General features: G+C 52.4%; 2 protein-coding genes across 2 annotated transcripts in view; one reads left to right on the forward strand and one right to left on the reverse strand.

Annotated features, from left to right (window-relative positions):
- NBEAL2 (neurobeachin like 2) overlaps positions 1-4,051 on the reverse strand; it is a 28,560-nt gene extending 24,509 nt beyond the window's left edge. Inside the window, 1 exon segment of the mRNA XM_033066746.1 lies at positions 3,663-4,051. Coding sequence (XP_032922637.1) covers positions 3,663-3,965 — 303 coding nt within the window. The 5' untranslated portion in view covers positions 3,966-4,051.
- Positions 4,052-4,119: 68 nt separating this feature from the next.
- Positions 4,120-19,638, forward strand: CCDC12 (coiled-coil domain containing 12). Its single transcript, XM_033066755.1, has 7 exons — positions 4,120-4,339; positions 9,659-9,729; positions 16,380-16,459; positions 17,672-17,733; positions 18,260-18,294; positions 18,672-18,748; positions 18,980-19,638. Exons 1-7 carry the CDS (start codon positions 4,214-4,216, stop codon positions 19,057-19,059), a joined length of 531 nt encoding a protein of 176 aa, XP_032922646.1. The 5' UTR covers positions 4,120-4,213; the 3' UTR covers positions 19,060-19,638.
- The last annotated feature ends 2,730 nt before the right edge of the window (positions 19,639-22,368 follow it).

A 22,368-nucleotide genomic window follows, 5' to 3' on the forward strand; every position in this document is an offset into this window, starting at 1 on the left:
CTCGGGGTCACACAGAGCCCTGAGCACCCCAGTGTGACACCTTTAGGGTCCTTGAGTATCCAGCGCTGCCCTTTGGGGTCACTCTCAGCCCTGGGGGCTCCAATGCATCAATTTGGGGTCACCCCAGTCCCTGTGCACCCCAGGGTCCCACCGTGGGGACCCCCACACCCCGATGCAGCACCCTGGGGTCACCCCCGATCCCTGAGGACCCCAGAGTGCCACCTTGGGGTCCCCCAAGTCCCAGCGCAGCCCCCCGGGGTGTCCCCCCATTCCCACGGGGACCAGCCTCCCCATTTTCCGGGATCCCGGGGCTCCGATGCCTCCCCCAGGCGAGCGGGGGGGACCCCAAAATCCTCCCCCCCCGCATTTCCCGCTCCACCCCGAGCTCCCGCATCCCTGGGGACCAGCGGGGTGTCCCCAGAGCCGGTACCTGTCCCTGGGGGTGGCCGCGGCCATCCATGACCCCGCAGCCGTGGGAGCAGCGCCGGCGCAGCGGGGCCGGAACGGGGTGTGCGTGTGTGGGGTGTTTAGGGGGGGGCCCCCCCCTTTTTTTGTCACCGCTGTCGCTTGTGCAAAGCCACCAAAAAAGCCCCAGAGCTCAGGAAATGCCAAGTCACCCGCGGCCCCAACGGCGCTTCCTGCCCCGCTGCCGGCTCCGCTTGGGGACACCGGCTCCGCTCGGGGACACCGCGGTGCCCCCAAGCTTATCCCGGTATTCCCTGAAAATCCAACCCCAAATCCTGCCCTGTCCCTGCCCAGCGTTGAGTTTGCCGGTTCTCAGCATCCCGAAATTCCTGCGGAACCCACCCGGGGCTGCACCCTGAAATTCCCGGTGCGCCCTCCCGGAGCCGGGGTCCCGAAATTCCTGCGGAACCCACCCGGGGCTGCACCCTGAAATTCCCGGCGCTCCCACCTGGAGCTGCTGTCCCAAAATTCCCGGGGCACTCACCCGGAACTGAGCTCCCGAAATTCCCGGTGCGCCCACCTGGAGCTGCTGTTCCAAAATTCCCGGGGCACCCACCCGGAGCTGCATCCCAAACCCAGGGCTGGGGTCCCGAAATTCCCGGTGCGCCCACCGGGAGCGGCTGTCCCGGAGCTCCGGCTGTGCCCTCCCGAGCCCGCGGTGCCGGTGCCGGTGGCGGTGCCGCTCCCCGGTGCTGTCGCAGCCGGTTCCCGGCTGGCAGAGCCGGTTCGGCCGCTTCTGGGCTCGGCCGGCGCGGAGCCGCCTGGGAGCGCCGGGAACGCAGAACCGGGAGGGAGTGCAGAACCGGGAGGGAGTGCAGAACCGGGAACCCGAACTGGGAGCGCAGAACCGGGAATCCGAGCCGGGAGTGCAGAACCGGGAATCCGAGCTGGGAACTCAGAACCGGGAGCGCAGAACCGGGAATCCGAGCCGGGAATGCAGAACCGGGAGCGCAGGACCGGGAATCCGAGCCGGGAGCGCAGAACCGGGAGCGCAGAACCGGGAGGGAGCGCAGAACCGGGAGGGAATGCAGAACCGGGAATCCGAGCAGGGAACGCAGAACCGGGAGCGCAGGACCGGGAATCCGAGCCGGGAGCGCAGAACCGGGAGCGCAGAACCGGGAATCCGAGCCGGGAGCGCAGAACCGGGAAGCAGAACCGGGAACCCGAACCGGGAATGCCGCCCCTCCGCCGGGAGTTTCCCAAAAAGTGACAGCGACAAAGCCACCGGGATGTCACCCCCCCTGCACGGAGCGCCGCGGGTGGCACCGAGTGACCCCGCGGGTTCACGCTCCCGCCGACCCCTTCGGAGGGGACAGCCCTGTCCCCTGCCAGCGCCGGTGACAGGAGCTCGGTCCTGGTTTAAAGCCACCGGAGATAACGCGGCCATCCCCGGGCCACCCACAGGGCCACTGCCATTCAGGTGACACTGCCATCACCTGGGCCATGTCCCCCCAGCCTTGTCCTTGCCAGGGCCTTGGGGACACGGGGTTTTGCTAAATGACCTCCTGGGGAAGTGACACTGGGCCCTGGCCATGTCCCCAGTGCCTCAGAGGTGGCATGGCCATCCATAGTGAGCAGGACACCCCGAAAAGTGGCACCTGTCCCCCTGTGGGTGCCACCTGTCTCCCTGCAGATGCCCTGACAGCACGATGGGACCCTGCAGGGCCATCAGAGTCTGGTGACACCACAGTGTCCCCACGGACACTCGACAGCGTGATCTGTGTGCCCTGCCACCACACACCCACCTGATGGATGGCACTTGTCCCCAGATGGGCACCTGGCACAGTGGCACCTGTCCCCACACAGCTGGACCAAGTGGCACCTGTCCCCTGCGACTATGGACACCTCAACCATGTGGCACCTGTCCCCATATCACCATGGTCACCTCAGGTGTGTGGCACCTGTCCCCAGAGGACCACAGACACCTCAGTGGTGTGGCACCTGTCCCCACATCACCATGGTCACCTCAAGTGTGTGGCACCTGTCCCCACAGGGCCATGGTCACCTCAGGGGTGTGGCACCTGGATGACCACAGATGCCTTGAGGCTGTGGCACCTGTCCCCATGGGACCATGGACACTTTCCCCATGTGGCACCTGTCCCTGTACAACCACAGACACCTCAGTGGTGTGGCACCTGTCCCCACACAGTCACAGCCACCCAGATAGAGTGGCACCTGTCCCGATGTCACCCCCCGATGTCACAGCACGTGTCCAAGCCCTCTGTGTCCCCCCAAAGTGGGGTGACCTTGTTCTGGGGTGAAGGAGGGTCCTGGGTGACATTGTGGATGGCCCCATGGATGTCCCCCACCCTCCTGGCGTCCCCGGCCACCTCCCCGGGACACGGCGAGCTTTTGGGGGAGCAATTTCCCCCCGAAATCCATCAGGTCACCCCAACCCGCGGCGGGGGGGTGACACGGGCCGGGGGTGACACTTGGGTGCCACCTCTCCCCCAGGACCCGCCCCCCCGGGGTAATTAAGGACAAAACGAAGCACGAGGCACTTTTGGGGTGGCCTGGGGGGCGTCCCCACCCAGGGACCCTCTTGGGGACACCCCCAGGACTCAGCAGAGGGTCCCCAAAACCGAGCCCCCCCCCCCCGTCAGAGCCCGCTGTCCCCACCCTGTCGCCGTTCCAATGTCACCGCGCACCTGTCGCCGGGCGGTGGCGCCGGGAGCGGAGGGGACACGCGGAACCCCCAAAAAACCTCCCGGGGGGGTTTCAGGGACCCCCCAAACCCCCCGGGCAGGGCCGAGAGGGGCAGAGGGACCCCAAATTCCCTGCGGGAAAGGGGGAGCGCGATGGGCGGGGGGGTCCCCGCGGTGTCCCCGGGGGGGTCACGGATGGCGCTGGGAGCCAAGCGGGTTTGGGGACACCCCGCAGGTGACAACGGCGTGCGGGGGGTGGGGACACGGTGACAAACGGGGCGTGGGGGGGGGAGCACGGGGGTGGCGCGGACACAACGGGGGGGGCGGTTTGGGGACACGCAGGATGTGACAGCGCAGCTCGGGCGTGGAGGGGGGGACACAGTGAACGGGGGGATGCGACAAAGGGGGACAGGAGGGGATGGGGACACAGCGGGGGGCGGGATTGGGGGGTGGGGGGGCACAGGGGGGTGTGACCAGCGGGGGTGGGGGGGGGGGGTGCGGGGGTACCCCCGCCCCTGTGCCCGCCCGGGGGGTGCCCGGAGCCCGGCTCACCTTGGCGAAGTAGAGCATCCAGAGCTCGCACAGCCGCTCCCGGGAAGCCATGCCCGGGGCCGGCCCGGCTGGGAACGAGCGGCGGCTCCGCCCCCCCGGACCCCCCCAATCCCAGCCCGGGCACCTCCCCCAGGTGTGGGGGGGGCGGGGACTCCCCTCCACCTGCTGGGCCGAGAGGAAGCGCCCGTTCCCCATTATCTGCTTCTCCTCCTCCCCTGTTCCCGCATTTCCATATTCATAACGGGCTGATAAAAGGGGGTGAGCAAGGCACAGCCCCACCCCACCCCCCCAAATAATTAACATTAATTAGCGCAGCTAAGCCCTGCTCCCCCTTGGAGACACCCTGAACAAACAAAACCCGCCGTTTTCTCCTTATTTTCCGTTTTAATCTCAATTTAAACCATTTTCAAATAGTGAATATTTAATTTTTTTTACCTTCCCACTCCCACCCCCCCATCAATTTCCCGCATCGATGCTCTCGGCGCTCGGCACGCCCGGCCTGGCGCGCATGCGCACCGCGCGCTGTACGGCAGGCGGGACAAGGGAACAAGATGGCGGCGCCCGGGGGCGGCATGGAAGGCCCGGCGGAGGCCGAGGGATTGGTTTTGGGGCGGCTGGAGGAGGAGGCGCTGAAGCGGCGGGAGCGGCTGAAGGCGCTGAGGCAGCGCACGCTGCAGGTGGGGCCGGGCTGGGCGCGGGGAGCGCGGGGGAAGCGTTGGGACGGGACCCGCGGTGGGGCCGAGGCTGCGGAAAGGGCCTGGAGGGGCTGGAGAGGCCTGGGGGTGCTGGGGGAGAGCCAGAGGGGCCAAGTTATTTTGGGATGTGGTGGGACAGGAATTGAGGATTTTGGGGGTCCCAGAGCGGCTAGAGGTGTCAGAGGGTCCCATGTATATACTGATTTATTTGGGATGTGATGGGACAGGAATTGAGGATTTGGGGGGTCCCAGAGGGACTGGGGGTGTTAGAGAGTCCCACGTGGATCCTGAGTTATTTGGGATGTGGTGGGACAGGAATTGAAGATTTTTGGGATCCCACAGGGGCTGGAGGTGTCAGAGGGTCCCATGTATATACTGATTTATTTGGGATGTGATGGGACAGGAATTGAGGATTTTGGGGGTCTCAGAGTGGCTAGAGGTGTCAGAGGGTCCCATGTATATCCTGAGTTATTTGGGGTGTGATGGGACAGGAATTGAGGATTTTGGGGGTCCCAGAAGGGCTGGAGGTGTTATAGGAATCCCACATGGATCCTGAGTTATTTGGGATGTGGTGGGACAGGAATTGAGGATTTTTGGGGTGTCAGAGGGTCCCATGTATATACTGAGTTATTTGGGATATTTGGGATCCCCAATTCTTTGTTTGGGACAGGGTTTCTGGGTTTTGGGGTCCCAGAGGGGCTGGAGTGGGGCTGGGGGAGAATCCGAGGATCCCAGGTGGATTCTCTGTTATTTGGGATACGATTGGACAGAGAATTGGAGGATTTTGGGGTCCCAGAGGGGCTGGGGGAGAATCAGAGGATCCCACGTGGATCCTGAGGTTTTTTTGGATATTAGGGATGCTCATTTCTTTGGGTGGGACAGGATTTGAGGATTTTGGGGTCTCAGAGGGTCCCACGTGGATCCCGAGATTTTTGGGATGTGGTGGGACACAGGATTTGGCACTTCCCATTCCTCACCCCCTCCGTGTGCTGCCTCTGGAATATTTGGGATATTATTTGAGATCCTGCTCCCTGGGAATTCCCATTTCTGCAGGGGTTGGAATCCCTGTGGATTGGCCCTTGGGGACCAAGGTTGCACTCCATCTCCAAGAATTCCAGGATTCCAGAACTCAGACCCTCTTTTCCCATTACCAGTGGAGGCAAAATCTTGGAAAAAACTCCCATTCCAACAATTTTCCTTCTTTTCCTTGAATACAACCTCCCTGTTTCCTGCCAGGATTTTTCCATGGGAGGGTTAATTCCTAAAAAAAAATCCAGCAGAAAATTGCCAGGATTGGATTTTCCTGCTGCTCGTTAATCTCCCCTGCCATTCCCATCTCCATGGCAATGGACACAGAGATTTTCCATAATTTCCCCTTTTCATCCCTCTCCATTAAAAAAGGATTAAAATTGGATCCCAAACTCCTTTCATCTCCTGCAATTCCAGCTGGATTTGCTCTTTTTGCTGAGCTTTGGGATGGGATCCATGGAAATGAGGAGTGACAAGGAGCCTCCCTGGGGTCAGCTGTGCCAGCATTCCCGTTGGGAATTCTGCTGATTTTCCTTCTTTTTCATGGAATGCTTTGTTGGGAAGGACCTTCAAGGTCATCCCATTCCTAAGGCAGGGAATTCCAAGCAGCTCTTTGCTTTTTAACAGAGAATTCCTGGTTTTCTGAGAATGGAAAGCTGAGGGTGGGAAAGAAATTTTTCCAACTGGGTGGATCCAGTGTCATTCCAGAGGGATGGAGGATGGACACTGGAGCTCCAAACTCCTGGAAAAGAGCTTGGATATGGAGGGAGACTTTTCCCAGCCCTTAGGGGAGAAATTTGGGAATTCTGTCGTGATGTGGAAAAGGTCTGGATTGAAATTCCTGCTTTGTTAAAGATAGGAGTATCCTGAAATCCCAGATTTCTTTTGGGAAAGGGCCTTAAAGCTCATCCAGTTCCATGGACTGGGAACCCAGAACATTCCAGGCCTGGAATCCATAGGGAAGCAAACCTGAGGCTGTGATTCCAACAGGAATTCCAGGTTTTAAAGGGAATCAACGCTGGATATTCCAGGAGGAGCCGCCCCAGGACAATCCTGAGCTGGTGAAAATTCCAGCAGATTTTGTGGAGCAGCTCAAGGTCCTTGGGAAGCTTTTTCCTGCTTTTTTTCTTTTTTTTTTTCCTGTTTTTTTTGGGAGCTGTGAAAGGCTTTTCCTGGCTTTTATCCCTTTCCTTTATTCCCGGTTGGTTCTGTTCCCTTTGACAGCTCATCCCTTTGTTTTCCAGCCTTAATTCCAGAAATGCAGGGAATGCAAATGATCCTGAGCTTCAGATCTCTGGGAAACGTTTCAAGGGCAATGGATTTGCACTGGAAAAAAAAATGCTTGGAAGTCCAGGACTTCCTAAAAATTAGGGAGAAGCTGAAAGAAGGAAAATATCCCAATTTTCCCCATTTCTTGCATCCCTTATGTTAAGGAATTCTGCTTTTCCTGCAGTTTTCCTGTCACTCCAGTGACATTATTTTTTTTCCCTGAAAATAATGGGAATGGGGAAACCTGGATTGTGTCCTGCCTGTGGAAAAATTCAGGGTTTTTTGGGATTCTCAGGGTTGGAGGCACCAAAAACAGGGGAAAAAGGGAATTTCTTCTGTCTGCTCCCTCAGTTTTCAGGTCAGATTCCCTCAAGGAAAATTCTCCAAAAATCTTTAGGTGGAAAAAATAACGGGAGAGGAGAAGAAATCAATGGAATAAAGAGATTCCTGCTTGGAAATTTTGTGGAAAAAATGGGAATCTGCTCCAGGAACCTCCTTTGTCTGCAGTGCTGGAATTCCCCAGGGAATCCAGCAGAGGCTGAGCTGTGGGAAAGCTTTTTGTGGGAAAATATTCCAGAGAATTTAAGTGAAAATCTGGGAATTTAGGAATTCCTGCTTTGGGATTCCCACTTTTCCTTTCTTTCTGTGAAAAGTAAGGGATGAGGGACTTTTCTCACAATTTAAGGAAAAATTTCCTTGCTGGGACAATATTTGGGATCCCTTCCTGGTGGGAGAGGCTGCAGCAGGAGGAAGGGCTGGCACTGCTCTTCCCACAGGATTTTCCTGCTGTTACTGAACTAAACTGAAATATTGAAACTCTTACAACTATTGAAATAAATGCTATATATATATACATATACATAAGTAAATATAAATATACAGAAATATAAATATACAGAAATATAAATATACATATATATACAATGCTGAAATAGCTTTTCTGTATAAATGTAAGTTTTAATTTTTTTTGTAATAACAAAAATTAAACATATTTTTTTTTAAAAAATATTATGCTTAAGCTCCCCACCTAATTAAAATAACAGCCTGTGAATGTGTGATAAAAACCCTGCTACTGACAGGACAATTATCAACAAAAAGCCAAAACCACCACCCAAATTAAGAAATAATAAAAAAAAAATTAAAACCACAAAACACACATACTCTAAAAAAAAACAAACCCAAAAAACCAACCACACTAAATAATTCCCAAAAATTTTTTTACTATATATAAAAAACTATAAATATACAACAAATTAATGTATTGTAAAATGTATTTTAAAAAACGTTCCCAAAACAACCCAGCTGTATTTTTTTTTTTATTTTATGTAAACTTTGCTGTTTTTTATTCCCTGCTGGGATTTGTTTTGCTGGAGCAATGGAGTGCCAAAGGCTTGGGAAAAGTGTTGCTGTGGAAACAGAGCCCTGGGAAGTTTTTCCAGCCAGGATAAAACTCCTGGAGGGCAGAGAGGGATCCATTCCTGTTTTAGGGAAGTCTTTCCTTTCCCTCCCTTTTTTTCCCACAGCTTCCTGGAAAACCTTTGCCCTGATTTTCTAGGAATATCCCCAAGCCTTTAAAAACACTTGGGGTTTAATAGGAAAGAAGCTGAAATTGGGAATTTTGGGGAAGCTTGTGATGGGAATATCCCAATATTCCAACAGCCAGGGAAAAACAGGAATTGTCAGGAGTGGGAACAGCCAGGGCTCCTTGGGAATGTTTTTGCCAAGTGTTTCCTTATCTTTGAACCCTGTGGATAAAATTCCAGCAGGAGTGAGGGGAATGAAGAGAGGAAAGGAATGGGGAAGGACTCAGAGTGTGGGAAGGGACTTGGAATTCCACAGATTCAAGGGTAGCTAAACATTGACCAGCAGAAAATTCCAGAGGGCTCTTCCCAGTTTTTATTGAATTTGAGGAGCAGGGAATTCCTGGGAGTATCCCAAAGTTTTAATGGGCTTTAAAACGGGAATTAAAACAATTAATTTGGAATTTGAGGGATGATTATTGTTGGTTTTCCCTTTAAAAAAAAAAAAAAGGGAATATTTTCCTTGCCCTTGGAGCAGGAGCTGAACTTGAAATTCCAGCCCCTGGCTCCTTTCCCTGTTTGCTGGGAATGTAATTTTTAACCTGGATTGTGGAACAGAGTTTGAGAAAAGAGAAATCCAGGGAATGAGTCAGCAGTTTGGGAAACATTCCCAGGCCTGGAAGAGCTCCTGGATAATATTGGGATCCTGGAGCTGGGAGAAGGGATGGGACACAGGGAATGTTCCAGAGGGCCAGAGGGCAGGGTTGGGATATTGGGAAGGGATTCCCAGGGAATTCCATGGCTGCCTCATCCCTGGAAGTGTCCAAGGCTGGCTTGGAGCAGTGTGGGATAGTGGGAATTCCCTGCCCATGGAATGGGATCATCCTTAGGATCCCTTCCCATCCAAGCCTTTTGTGCCTGTAGGAAAAGGCACCAAAAAAAAAGGGAAAAAATGGAAATTTTTAGGAAATTTAGGAATGGAGAGGGCTAAAATCTCCTTATTCCCAATCATCTTCCATGGAATAAAAGTTGGGATAAGTGGAGCTGAGCAGTGTGTGCTGTGTCCATCCTTGCTGCCATTCCTGGGAAATCTGGGGCTGCTCTTGCTTTTTTTGGGAAGTTGGGAAATTTGTTTCCTTCCAGAATTCCAGAATTCCATAGCTGCTCATTCCAGTGCTCATTCCACCCCTGCTCCTGCCTGGATAATGATTGGAAGTGGGAATTCCACTGCTTTTTTTCTGGTGCTGCCAGATCCTCTTTCCCTATTCCAGAGGAACTGGAAAAGAGAAATTAGTGAAGAAAAGAACCCTGCTCTGTGAATTCCCAAATTTTTATGGCTTCTCATCACTCATTCCCAAATCCTTTCTTCCTATGATTCCCAAAAATATCCCAGTCCCAGAGGATTTTGGGGCTGTTTGCTCTCCTGCTTTTCCAGAGAAACCAAAATCTCAGGGATTATCCCTTTTTTTTTTTTTTTTTGCAGAACAAGGAGACTGGAGAACCTGAATCCAAAATTCCCAGAGAAGATGAGGAAGAGGAGCCAGTCAAACACAGGTAATTCCTTCTTTATTCCCCCTTTTCCCTCTGGAATGTGTTTCCCAGGAGGATTTTTCCCTTGGCTCTCTGTGATTAAATAGGAATTTTCTGTAGGAATTTGGGTCCAAATAATTTGGGATGAGGTGGATTCAACTTGGAGGAAAAATTCCACGGATTGAGAGGGAAAACCTGAGGTTGAGCTGAATTCCCAGCCATTCCTGCATGGATTGAGCAGGGATTGGTGTTTTTCCATGGATTCCTGTGGCTATTTTCCCTGGAAAACAGGGACACAATCGCAGCTGAGGCAGACCCAGCTGATTCCAAAGGCGTTTTCCTGCTGGGAAAATCCCACCAGGGCTTTTTTTGGGATCACAAATTTGTGTGGAAAACATGGAATGTGGCCTATTCCCATGGATTTATCCCTAAAACCTTCCTCTGTGGGAGAAATGAACCAGGGAAAAATGAAATAAATCCTCCTTTTATTTTTTTTTTTCTTTTTTTTTTGGGGGGGGGAATGACAGAGAAAAATCCCCCAGGGATTTGGGGCTGGAAGCACCAAATTTCCTGGGAGAGGGAACTTTCTGTGCTTGGAGCTGGTGCCAGGAAAGGCTCTGGAGGTGAAACCAGAGCTTGGGAAGCTCCTGAATAATAAAAGGATCGGGAGCTCTCGGATTCCAGCGCTGCCACTGGAGCCACAGCCGATGGAATCCGGGTTGGTTTTCCCACCCCTGCAGATGTGGAATGAGGAATTCATCCTCCAAATCCCCCCAAAAAAATCCTGCTTGGGGCTGATTTTATCCTGGGATTGCCTGGAGGGATCCAGGGGCTCTGTGGCATTCAGCAGCACCAGGAAATGAGATTTTCCATGGATTTTCCTTCATCCGGTGGCAGATCCAGACAAAATCCTTCCTCTGCCTCAGGATGATTTCCTGGGAAATCCAGGGAAGTTGCAGGTGGAGAGGAAAGTGTGGAGTGGGAGATTCCATCCTGGTTTTCTCCTCAAATTCATGGAATTCTTTGGGATTTCCCCCTTTTGGGGTGGGGGGGAAACTTCACTTTTCTATGGATTTTCCTGTTTTGTTGGGATCCAGAGGGAATTTCCCAAGGCAAATTCCAGCAAAATCTGCTCCGTGAGAATGTTTGAATCCCAAATTTTTGCCTGGATAATTCCCAACTTCTGATTTGCTGTTGTTTTCTCGTGGAATGTCCATTTTCCCCATGGGAATTGGATCTGGAAGAGCCCATCCCTTGATTTCCTCTTGGATTTGGATTTCCCTGTGGAAAAGGGAATTGCTGGGCACTGCTGGCCTGGGGAAAAAGGGAAAAAATCTGCTGGAATTTCATCTGGATTTGGGAAAGGAGGAGTCCTGGTGGCTGGAATCTCCCTTCCCTCCAAAACACTTCCAGGAGCTGGGCTGGATTTTCCAAGCAGAAGGAATTTTCTGGGATAGGGAAGTGATGGTTCAGGGAATGGATGGAGCAGAATCCTGGGATTTTTCTCTCCTGGCTGCTTCAGCTCCATCTCAGCCCATCCAGGTGTGGAATTCCAGCGTGGATTGGCTTGGAAGCTTCCTGGATCCCTGTGATCCTGAGAATCCTCCTCAGGCTCTGCATTCCCAGCTAATCCCAGGCTCTGCCCCCTCAGGAATGACTGGAGAGGGAAAACTCTGGGAAGGAGGAGCTGGAGCTCCCTGCCAGGGCATGGAGTCATCCTGGGAGGTAGCCAAGAATATTTTTTCCTGCTTTTCCCTCTGGTTATGAATGGATTTAGGGAATTCCCTCTCAGCTACTTAGGATATGGGGAAATCCCATCAAATTCCATCCCTGGAAGTGCCCAAGTCTGAGATAATGGAAGTGTCCCTGCCCATGCAGTGGGATCATCCTTAAGTCCCTTCCAAGCCACCCATTCTGGAATTCTGGGATTCTCTGACCCCTTCCCCATGTTTTCCCCTCTGCTGATTTTTCCAGAAGTTCCCTGGGGAAGGCATTCCATGGAATGCTGGAATGAGCCTTCAGGATGATCCCATTCCAAGGGCAGGGACAGCTCCCACTACCCCAGGCTGCTCCTGTCACCCTTCCAGGGATGGAATTCCCAACTTTCCTGTTCCAGCAGCTGCAGGAAGGACAGGATCCCCTCAGCTCCAGTTTTCCCAACATTTTTCCTGGATTGTGCTCCCAATTTTTTTTGGCCACTTCCTGCTCCAATCCAACCTCCCCATCCCGTTTTTCCTTCTCATTTTCCTGCAAATCCCCAGCTCTGACCCCCGATCCAAACTCTGGGAATTCTCCCTGAAACTTGGATCGTTTGGATTTTTGTGTGGAGCAGGAAGCAGAGCTGCTGCTCCACCTTTCCCAGGAAAAGGGTGTGGGAGGATCTCAGCCTTTCCGTCTCATTCCCGCGGGGTAAAACGCTGGGTTTGGGAATTGGGGACCTGCTGGAGCCTGGAATTCCCTGGGAAAAGTGGAGCTAAAAATCCAAGTGTGATAATTGATAAAAATTCGTGTTAATCATAAAAGTATTGAGGTTTGTGTAAATAGAAGTGACACTTGAGAGAGAGGAAAAATGGGATTAAATAATTCTCTTTTAAATCCCCCTGTTATGAATATGATGTTTCTAAATAATTTCTATCTACTCCCAGTTTGTAAAGTCAGACTTTACAATATTCTGATTAATTTTACAAAATCAGACTTCCTGCCTTTATTTTATTAATAAATTAAAGTCTATTTGTCTATCTGCAAAAACCAAAACTTCCCAATTTCTACTGGCTTTATCTGCCAAACCCAAATGCTTATCTATGAAACAAACTCCTAAAACCTTAATATATATGTATTAAAAATATATATTTCACATAAATTATTTATTTCAGGTACCACTGCTCACCTAAAAAAATTATGACAGCAAAAAACCAAAAATTATTAATTACCACAAAAAAACACGCTATAAAAAAAAGCTGGAAACTAAAATTCAGGTGAAACGTGAGCCCTCTTTGCTCCCCAGCTTTATCTGTATAAAATGAAACAATCCAAATTTTATTGCAAATTAAAACTTTTATTTCTCATTTATATCACAAGGAAAAGCTTGGAATGGGATGGCACAAAAATAAATTCGCTTTTCCAGCTTCAGGAAAAATGAATCTACTTTTCCTGCCCTTGGACACCGAGTTCTCCTTGGGAGTTCCAGCTCTGGGGGAGGAGCAGGCTGGGAAACTCGATCTCCCTGAGGAATTCTGCCTCTGGAATGTCACCGGGCAGGTCCCCTGCGCTTTTGTTTGTTAATCCCTGCCTGAAAATCCCTCGGGATTCTGCTCCAGAGGGGGCTGGGCTCGCCAGGACGTGATTCCCTTCATCCCAGAGTGTGGAAATGTCTGGAAAGGGGGTGAGGATGAGGAAAAGAATGGAAAAAAAAAAAAATCAGGACTGAGCTGAGACAGGGGGAGGGTTTGATTGGACTGGGATATGGAGAATCCCAGGGATCCCTTCCCATGGGGAATGTGCTCAGGAAAAGGAGCAGGGGTGGGAATGGGAGTGGGCAAAGCTGGGATCTGCCACATTTTACTCCAAGCTGGAAAACAGGGATTGAATCTACCTGGAAGCTGAGAGCATCGGAAAAATTCCATCCTGGAGGTTCTGATCCATGTTTTGTGCCTTCCTCCCTCTGGAGCTGAGGGTGCTGAGGATTTTCCCTCAGGATGGAGCTGATCCATCCCTGGTGAAGGATCCAGGGAGCTTCCAGTGATCTCAGTCCTGGCTGGGTCCTCCTGGAGAGTGATCCTGGAGTTTTTCCACATTTCCAGAGGTGACACCCTGCTCCTTCCAGCCCTTGGCTGCACATTCCTTGGCTCTTCCCAGCACTCTGCTTTTTCCCAGGAATCATTAGTGGGAATTCATCCACCCCTTGGTGTTTAGGGCATGGATTTTTGGGTGTCAGAATTCCTGGGAATGAGAGGAAGCCTGGAGCATTTTCTGCTCCCAATCCTTGTGCTGGCTCCAGGATCATGGATCTGATCCTGGGAATTCCAGCAGTTATCCTGGATGTTATCTGGGTGCTCCCAAGGTGCCTCCAGGGCTCCCTTTGGTTGAACCTCAAGGGTGGAAGTTGGGTTTGGATCCATCCCAGCCTGGAGGAGCCGCAGAAAAACATGGATGAGGTTTGTCCTTTGTTCCATGGTTGGGTGGGAATGGTTTGGAATCCCAGGATCCCACACTCCACATGGAATGGGGCCTTTGTCCTGGTTTTATTTATGGATATTGAAACTCCCTGTGGGAACAGGATGGGAATCCTGATGGATTTGGCATCTTCTGGATCACCTGGATGTCTCCCAGTCCTTAATCCAGCAGGGAACACATCGTGGAAAGCCAACCAGCCTGGCAAGTTTGGTGTGGAGGGAGGTGGGATTTTTTGGGATTTCTTCCTTGCAGAGCCTCTCTGGGAGCAGGATGGGCTTGGACACACTTGGGAGCTTTTCCAGGGAAGAGCTTTTCCTCAGGGTGGGTTCTCCTGGATCTCTGCCTGTTCCTCCTTCAGTGCCTTGGGTGAGGAATCTGGGAATGTCAGCAGCACCTGCTGGAGCAAATCCAGAGAATTCCAGGGCTGGATCCAAGCTGGGAGAGCTGGGAATGTTCCCCTGGAGAGGAGAAGCTCCAGGGAGAGCTCAGAGCCCCTGGCAGGGCCTGAAGGGATCCAGGAGAGCTGGAGAGGGACTGGGGACAAGGGATGGAGGGACAGGACACAGGGAATGGAGAAGGGCAGGGATGGATGGATATTGGGAAGGGATTCCTGGCTGGGCTGGAATTCCCAGAGCAGCTGTGGCTGCCCCTGGATCCCTGGAAGTTCCCAAGGCCAGGCTGGATCAGCCTGGGACAGTGGGAGCTGTCCCTGCCATGGAATGGGATCATCCTTCAGCTCCCTCCCAACCCAGCCCATTCCAGGATGATTCCATGATCTCCAGACATTTTTCCTGCTGTTCCTGGAGGTGAAATTCTCATCCTCAGGGAGCAGGATTGGGAAGCTGCTCCTGAAGCAGCTCCAAGTGACTTTTGGGAATAACGACAGGAGCAAGGAGCCCGTGACCCCGGAGGAAATCCCTGCTCCAGCTTTTCATGGCAAAACCATTCCCAGTGCTGCTGTCACAGCCAGAAGGCCTGGAAAAATCCATGGACTTGTTTGTTCCATAAAACCCTTGGGGCTGGAACAGTGAAGCACCAGCCAAGCTCAGAGGGGCCTGGTTTCCATCGGGAACACTCCGGGCATTCCGCACATTCCCGGCGTGCCGCTGCCAAGGGCCTCCTCCCAAAAAAGCTGGGATCCCTCCTGCTTCCCCAGCCAGGAGCTCCAGGCCTGAGGGAAATGTGGATTTAGGATATTCCCATGCCAAACCAGGAAATGTGCCACCCCTGGCAGTGCCCATGGATTCCCAGTGGAATGCTGCACTCCCCAAATCCTCCCAATTCCTTTTTGGGAGAGAATTCCAGGCTGGGAGGGTGGGGAGGGGCTGGGCTGGAATTCCCAGAGCAGCTGTGGCTGCCCCTGGATCCCTGTGAGTGTCCAAGGATGGGGCTTGGAGCACTCTGGGATCATGAGGGGTGTCCCTGCCCATGGCCCTGATCCCAAGGGTCACTTCCATTCTCAAATTCCATAATTTACCTGAGTGAGGTCCTGGAGCACATCCCGGTGTTCCCCAGACTCTTGGCCCAGAGATTCCTGTGCTGGACTGGGAAGGGTTGGATTTTCCACCCATGCTCTCCTGACTTCCAAGGTTGGATTTTTTTGGTGCTTTCCATAAAATCCTGGTCCTCTGCTTCCCAAGCTTCTCTTGGAGTGTTTATCCCGATTAATCCAATTCCCTGAGCCTCATCCCCTTCATTATCCCTGTGGGCTGAGCTGTCCATGTATCCCATGGATCCCGTGGCCTCAGGAGTGTCCTGGATGAGCTCCTGCCAGCTGGATTTTCTGGGATTGTGGCTTTGGGAATTCGTCTTGAGGCTTGCAGGGTTTGGCTCCAGTGAGGAATCACTCATGGGAATGAGGGTGTCCAATTAAAGCCCAAATTAGATGGGAATATCCTGGAATTGTGGCTCAATCCTGACTCCTGAGTTTTCCTGGAGGAGATGAAAACATGGAAAACTTCCAGGTACTGTTTGGGTTCCTCATTCCCTCGGCTCCACCATCCATTTATTCCAGAACTGGGATTTGCTCCCTGATTTTGGCACTTCCAGAAATGCTTGGATAACCAATAATCCTTTTCTTCCTCCTGGCTTTCCCTGAAAGAATTTTTTCCATGATTTTGGTTCTTCCCTGAGGTTTCCATCCTCAGTATCCCAGTTTTTAGACCCAAAAGCTTGGAGCCAGGTGGGAGTTGGGTTCTTCTCCAGGGAACAGGGACAGGACACGAGGGAATGGCCTCAGGCTGTGCCAGGGGAGGCTCAGGGTGGATATTGGGAATATTCCTCATGGAATAGGGGAATGAGAGTCCCTATGCTTGGTGATCCATGGATGTGGGACACAGATCCATGGGGGCTTTGGCTGGATCAATGGATTTGATGATCTTGGAGGCTTTTCCAACCTCAACAATTCCATGATTTCAGCTGTCTCTGGCTCCTGATTCCAACATCCCTGCTTTTCCTGGATTTTTCCTGGATTTTTCTCATGCTCTTCCCACTTTTCCCAGGGAGATCAAGCTGCGGAATTACGATCCCGAGGACGCGGAGCTGAAGAAGAGGAAGCTGCCCCCGGCCAAACCGGCCTCAGGTGGGAGAAACTGGGAATGTGGGAAGGGAAACCAGGGCTTGGGAAGCTCCCTGCTCTTCCCAAGGTGGGAGATCTGCTGGGATGAGGTGTCCATGGAGCCTGGAGTGGTTGGAATATCTGGAATATATTCACACCCAGCATTGCACAAGAGGGGTGGCAACACTCCCAGGCCCAAATCCAAGGATTCATCCTCAGAGGAGCCTCCCTGGAGGAGCCTCCTGGAAATTCTGGCTGGTTTTGGTTGGATTTATCTTGAAGGAAATCTTAGTCCAGAGTTGAGGGCGTTGGGGCTGGAATTTCCTCACCTGCAACTTCCATAAATCACCTGAGGGGGATGTGAGGGAGTTCCCTGGATCCTGAAATTGGAACTTTTCTGGAATAATTCCCTTGAAAAGTGCCCTGAATAAAAAGGGAGGGCTGGGAATGGCTGGGAATTTGGGCACTGCTTTTCCTTGTGTTTTTGTAGGAGCCTAAAACTTCCATGGGAAAGGAAAGCCATGGGAAGGCTGGAGTGTGTCCAGGGAGCTGGGGAATTCCTGAGGGAGCTGGGAATGTTATCCTGGAGAAAAGGAGGCTCTGGGGGAACCTTCTGGCTCTGCACAACTCCCTGACAGGAGCTGGGGGGATCAGGATCTGCTCCCAGGGAGCAGGGATGGGAGAGGGGGAATAGCCAGGTTGGATATTGGGAAAATTCCAATTGTCCCTCAGTGGTGGAGCCCCATTCCTGGAGGGATTGAAATCCCTGTGGGTGTGGCACTTGGGGACATGGGCAGTGCTGGGAATGTTTGGACTCAATCCAAGAGGGCTTTTCCAGCTGAAATTGTCCTTGATTCCATGAAATCCATGTGCTGGAGTGGGCTGTGCTCCCTGTGGCTTTTTCCTTGAGTGTTTTCCCATTATCCCAGACATCTCCAGACCTTTCCCCAAGACCTGGGCTCGACTCCAAAGTGTCCCAGGCCTGGAAATGAGTCAGGGAGAGCAAAATTCCCAACCTTTGCAGCAGCTAATCTCTGCAGATGTTGGGACAAGAGGCTTCCATAATTCCAGATAATATTTAGAAGTCTCCAGAAGGGTTTGGATACCAAAGGGATGCACTCCCATGTTTTTAAGTAAAGCTGTGGGAATGGGGTTTTGGGGAAGCTTTTGGGAGCCCAGCCTGGAGCTCTGATGGAATTCCCAGTTTTCCAACACTGATCCTGTTCCCCCATCTAGTGGAGGACACGGTGAAGGAGCAGCTGGAAGCGGCCAAGCCGGAGCCCATCATCGATGAGGTGGTAGGTAAAGCTGGAATTCCTGGGAATCCAGAGCTGGGAATCTGCACTGGGAAATCTGGGTCTGGAAATCTGGATTGGGAAATCTGGGTCTGGGATTCTGGAGTGGGAAATCTGGAGCAGGAAATCTTATACTGGAAATCTGGATTGGGAAATCAGGATTTGGGAATCCAGAGCTGGGAATCCAGATTGGGAAATCTGGGTCTGGGATTCTGCAGTGGGAAATCTGAAACTGGAAATCTGGATTGGGAAATCAGGATTTGGGAATCCAGAGCTGGAAATCAGGATCTGGGAAATCAGGATCTGGGAAATCAGGATCTGGGAAATCTGGATCTGGGAATCTAGAACTGGGAATCAGGATCTGGGAAATCCAGAGCTGGAAATCTGGATTGGAAAATCCAGAGTTGGAAATCTGGATCTGGGAATCCAGAGCTGGAAATCTGTATCTGGGAATCTGGAGCTGCTCCATGCCAGGTCCAGGCTGGAATGTTGCCTTTGGCTTTCACTGATGTCTCCTCTCCTTCCCTAGGATTTGGCAAACTTGGCTCCCAGGAAACCTGACTGGTGAGTGCCTGTGGAATGCTGCTCCCAGGAAAAGGGTGTTGGAGGCAGCAGGGGGTTCCAACACCTTGAGATTGTGCTGGAAATATCCAGGAAAACCTGATCTGAGGGTTAAAAATGCCAGGAAAATCCTGTGGGGGGTTGGAATGAGCTGATCTTTAAGGACCCTTCCAACCCTGAGCATTCCATGGAATTGGAAAACCCTCCTGGCTGTGGGGGAAGACACAATTCCCTTTTCCTGCCGATTCTTTGGAATTATTGTCACCGAGGAATGGGCTGGTTTTGGAGTGGTGGCACTTGGGAAAAGAAGGAATTTCCCCTGGGAAGGGTGGGCCCTGCCTGGCTGTGGGATTGTCCTGACCTGGCTGCTCCCTTCCCAGGGATTTGAAGCGGGATGTGGCCAAGAAGCTGGAGAAGCTGGAGAAGAGGACGCAGAGAGCCATCGCCGAGCTGATCCGTGAGGGAATTTCCAGAGGGAATTTCCAGAGGGATTCCATGATCCATGCTGGGAGCCAGGGAGGGATTGGTGGGGCTGGATCCCTTCCCAGATCCATCTGGGAAGATGTTGGTCCCAAGGAGCTTCCCCAGAAGGCTCCAGGAGCACGTGGATTGTGCCAAGGGAAGGCTGTGGGGTCCCTCACTCCCAATCCAACCCCTCCATCCCTTCTCCATGGATTTTCTCCCGCAGGAGAGCGCTTGAAGGGGCAGGAGGAGGAGCTGGCAGCGGCTGTGGGATCAGCAAAGCAGGAGGGGAGCGACTCTGACTGAGGAGAATCCATCAGGAACAGGCTCTGGATCTGCCTCACACCGACCCCTTTTGGGACTGCTCATCCCTTTTTTCCAAACTTCCCGAATCCTGCCGTGCCTGGAGGAGAGGCAGCTCCAAGGAGCCTCTCTGGCTGCTGAGGAATTCCATGAAAAACTTTCTGGGATCATGGGGGGTTGATGGGAGCAGGACAGACCCCCCAGTTAGCTGGAACTTCCTTGGAGCAAGGAAAAGTGGGAAAACTCCAGGCTGGGGCTGGGAATGTCAATCCAGACTCGCTGGGAAAGGAGGGAGATTCCAACAGCTGTTGGAAAAGCTGGATCATTTCCCAGGATTGGTGCTCCTGTTCCTGTGCACAGACTCCTTGAGGCTCAGTATTTGGGAATATCCAGCCCTGGAATTCCTGTGGGAAGGGGCTGTGTGGCTCAGGAATTGTTGGCTGCTCTGCATCCAGCTGAGTGTCACGTGGGATTTCCTTTGCTCCCGGAATTTCCCGACCCTCCAGGAGCTCCTGTTCCCCCTCTTGGGGTTTTTTATTGTTAATGGATCTTTTCCTAATAAAACAGTTCCATGTGGGAAAAGTTGTCGCTTGTCCTGCAGAGGAGTGGGAAGAGGAGCAGTGGGACTGAGTCCATGGAAGTTGGAGGAGCAGTGGGATTGAATCCATGGAAATTGGAGGAGCAGTGGGATTGAATCCAGGGAAGTTGGAGGGAGGAGCAGTGGGATTGAGCCCATGGAAGTTGGAGGAGCAGTGGGATTGTGTCCATGGAAATATGAGGAGCAGTGGGATTGAATCCATGGAAATTTGAGGAGCAGTGGGATTGAATCCATGGAAATTGGAGGAGGTGCAGTGGAATTGAATCCATGGAAATGTGAGGAGCAGTGGGATTGAATCCATGAAAGTTTGAGGAGCAACAGGGTTGAATCCATGGAAGTTGGAGGAGCAGTGGGATTGAGTCCATGGAAGTTGGAGGGAGGAACAGTGGGATTGAGTTCATGGAAATTTGAGGAGCAGTGGGATTGAGCCCATGGAAGTTGGAGGAGCAGTGGGATTGAATCCATGGAAATTTGAGGAGCAGTGGGATTGAGCCCATGGAAGTTGGAGGTGGCCACAGCAGGTCAGGCACGATTCCTGGGATGTGCTGATCCAGGTTATTGTGTGATCCAGGTTCCTGGGGTGATCCCAGCCCTGTTTCTCTGGAAAAGCGGAGCAGGTGGGATCTGCCAAGCTGACAAGAGCTGTTCTGGTAATTCCCACATCCTGCTGCTTTTTCCCTGGTGGATCATTCCCAGGGTGATGGATCCTTGTCCCTGTGCCAGGATCTGCTGCTTCCCACTGCTCCCTGCTCCTCCATGAGGATTTTCCACCTGCAGGAATCCCATTCCTGCTTCCAGGGGAGGCCAGGGAGCAAAGAGCAACTGGAAAATTCCTGGATTTCTCCTTCATTCCCAGCTTCCTTCCTTCTCCTTGGCTCTCCTGTTCCCAGTGTTTGCAGCCATTCCTGCTCCTCCTCTCCCCTTGGAGGGGCCATTCCCAGGTGTGGGGTGGGCCAGGCTCAGAATTCCCTCTGGATTCTCTGGTGGGAAAACACCTGGGCTGGGAGCCCAACCACCTGAACAGGCAGTTTTCCCTATTTTTCCTTGGATGGGAGACATCCAAGTGCTCCTCACCCTTGTCCTGGGGCAAAATATTTCTGGAAAAGCACTGGGAAGATTCCTGGAATCTAAAATTCCCTGGAAGTGTCCAAGGCCAGGTTGGAGCAGCCTGGGACAGTGGGAAGTGTCCCTGCCCATGGAATTGGGATGGATGGGGTGATCCTTAAATTCCCTTGCAACCCAAATTGCTCTGGAATTCCCTGATTCCATGAAGCCATGGAATCTCTGGAATGCCCTGTAGATGTCAGCAGATCTCCATGCACAAAACTGTGCCGTGTCCAACAGCCAGAATCCGGATAAAGCCTGGCTTTGCATCCCTGACTGGGATACTGCCAGCTGGAATTCCCATCCATCCATCCATCCATCCATCCATCCATCCATCCATCCATCCATCCATCCATCCATCCATCCATCCATCCATCCATCCATCCCTTCCTTCCCTGGCTGAAGCCAGACCAGAGGTGGGAAGCAGAAGAAATTTTCCTCATTGCTTCTCAAGGAAAGAAATTCCCTTTAAACTGGCTCCAGTTCCAGGCACAGCTTTTCCCAGTCCCTGAAGGGATAATTTTCACTTTCAGCTCTCCTGAAAAATCTGACTTGGAAATGAAAAATCCCAATATTTTCATTTAGGACAAACCTCATATGAAATATCCTGAATTTTCCCTTTCCTATGTGTTTTTCACTTTTATTCCAGGCTGAAATTCCAGAGCCCTGGACAGATGTGGGGTCCTGGTGTAGGACTGGGATCCGGGTGTGGGATTGGGATCCTGGTGTGGGATTGGGATCCTGATGTGGGATTGGGATCTGGGTGTGGGAATGGGATCTGGGTGTGGGATTGGGATCCTGGTGTGGGATTGGGATCTGGGTGTGGGATTGCGATCTGGGTGTGGGAATGGGATCCCAATATGGGAATGGGATCCTGGCATGGGACACAGATCTTGGAATGGGACTGGGGTGCCAGCACAGGACAGGGATCATGGAGTGGGACTGGGATTTCAGTCTGGGACAGGGATCCCAGTGTGGAGCAGGGACTTCAGTGTGGAACAGGGATCCTGACAAGGATCCTGGCATGGAAATGAGGTCCCTGTACAGGAGAAGGATCCTGGAATGGGACTGGGATCCCAATATGGGACTGGGATCATGAGTGGGGCAGGGATCCCAGCATGGGACAAGAATCCCAGTGTGGGACAGGACACTGGAATGGGACAGAGATCCTGGAATGGGACAGGGATCTTGGTGTGGTGCTGGGTTCTGGTGAGGAGCAGGGATCCCTGTATGGAAAATCAGGGATTCCTTCATCCATAGGAAAATCTGTTTTCCTTTGGCTGATTTGGAGCCTGATGTCAAAGCCTTTTGTTGGGAAAATGTGAACAGCTCTGACACGGCCCCAAACTGGCACCAGGGTCACATCCATCCCTCAGGATCCTCCTGGCCATTCCCTCTGGATTATCCCCCACCAACATTCTGGCCTTTTAAAAACTGGGATGTTTCTTTCTCCCTCCCTGGAAATGCCACCTCCTGCCTCTTTTCATTGGATTCCCTCCTGCGCTCTCCACGCTCCAGCCTTGGAAGTTCTGACATCCCTCTGCCCTATAAAAACCAGGCCCTGGGATGCTCTTGGCTGGGATAAAAGGCACCAGGGTGGGCTGGAATTT

Source organism: Catharus ustulatus, chromosome 1 (assembly GCF_009819885.2).
Source record: "Catharus ustulatus isolate bCatUst1 chromosome 1, bCatUst1.pri.v2, whole genome shotgun sequence".
Classification (NCBI taxonomy): Eukaryota; Metazoa; Chordata; class Aves; order Passeriformes; family Turdidae; genus Catharus; species Catharus ustulatus.

Bases quoted from the DNA above. Each gene is read 5' to 3' on its own strand.
- CCDC12 (XM_033066755.1), top strand. From the start codon at position 4,214: ATGGCGGCGCCCGGGGGCGGCATGGAAGGCCCGGCGGAGGCCGAGGGA. The intron at 4,340-9,658 runs GTGGGGCCGGGC...TTTTTTTTGCAG, and splicing joins TGAGGCAGCGCACGCTGCAG to AACAAGGAGACTGGAGAACC. The intron at 9,730-16,379 runs GTAATTCCTTCT...CACTTTTCCCAG, and splicing joins GAGGAGCCAGTCAAACACAG to GGAGATCAAGCTGCGGAATT.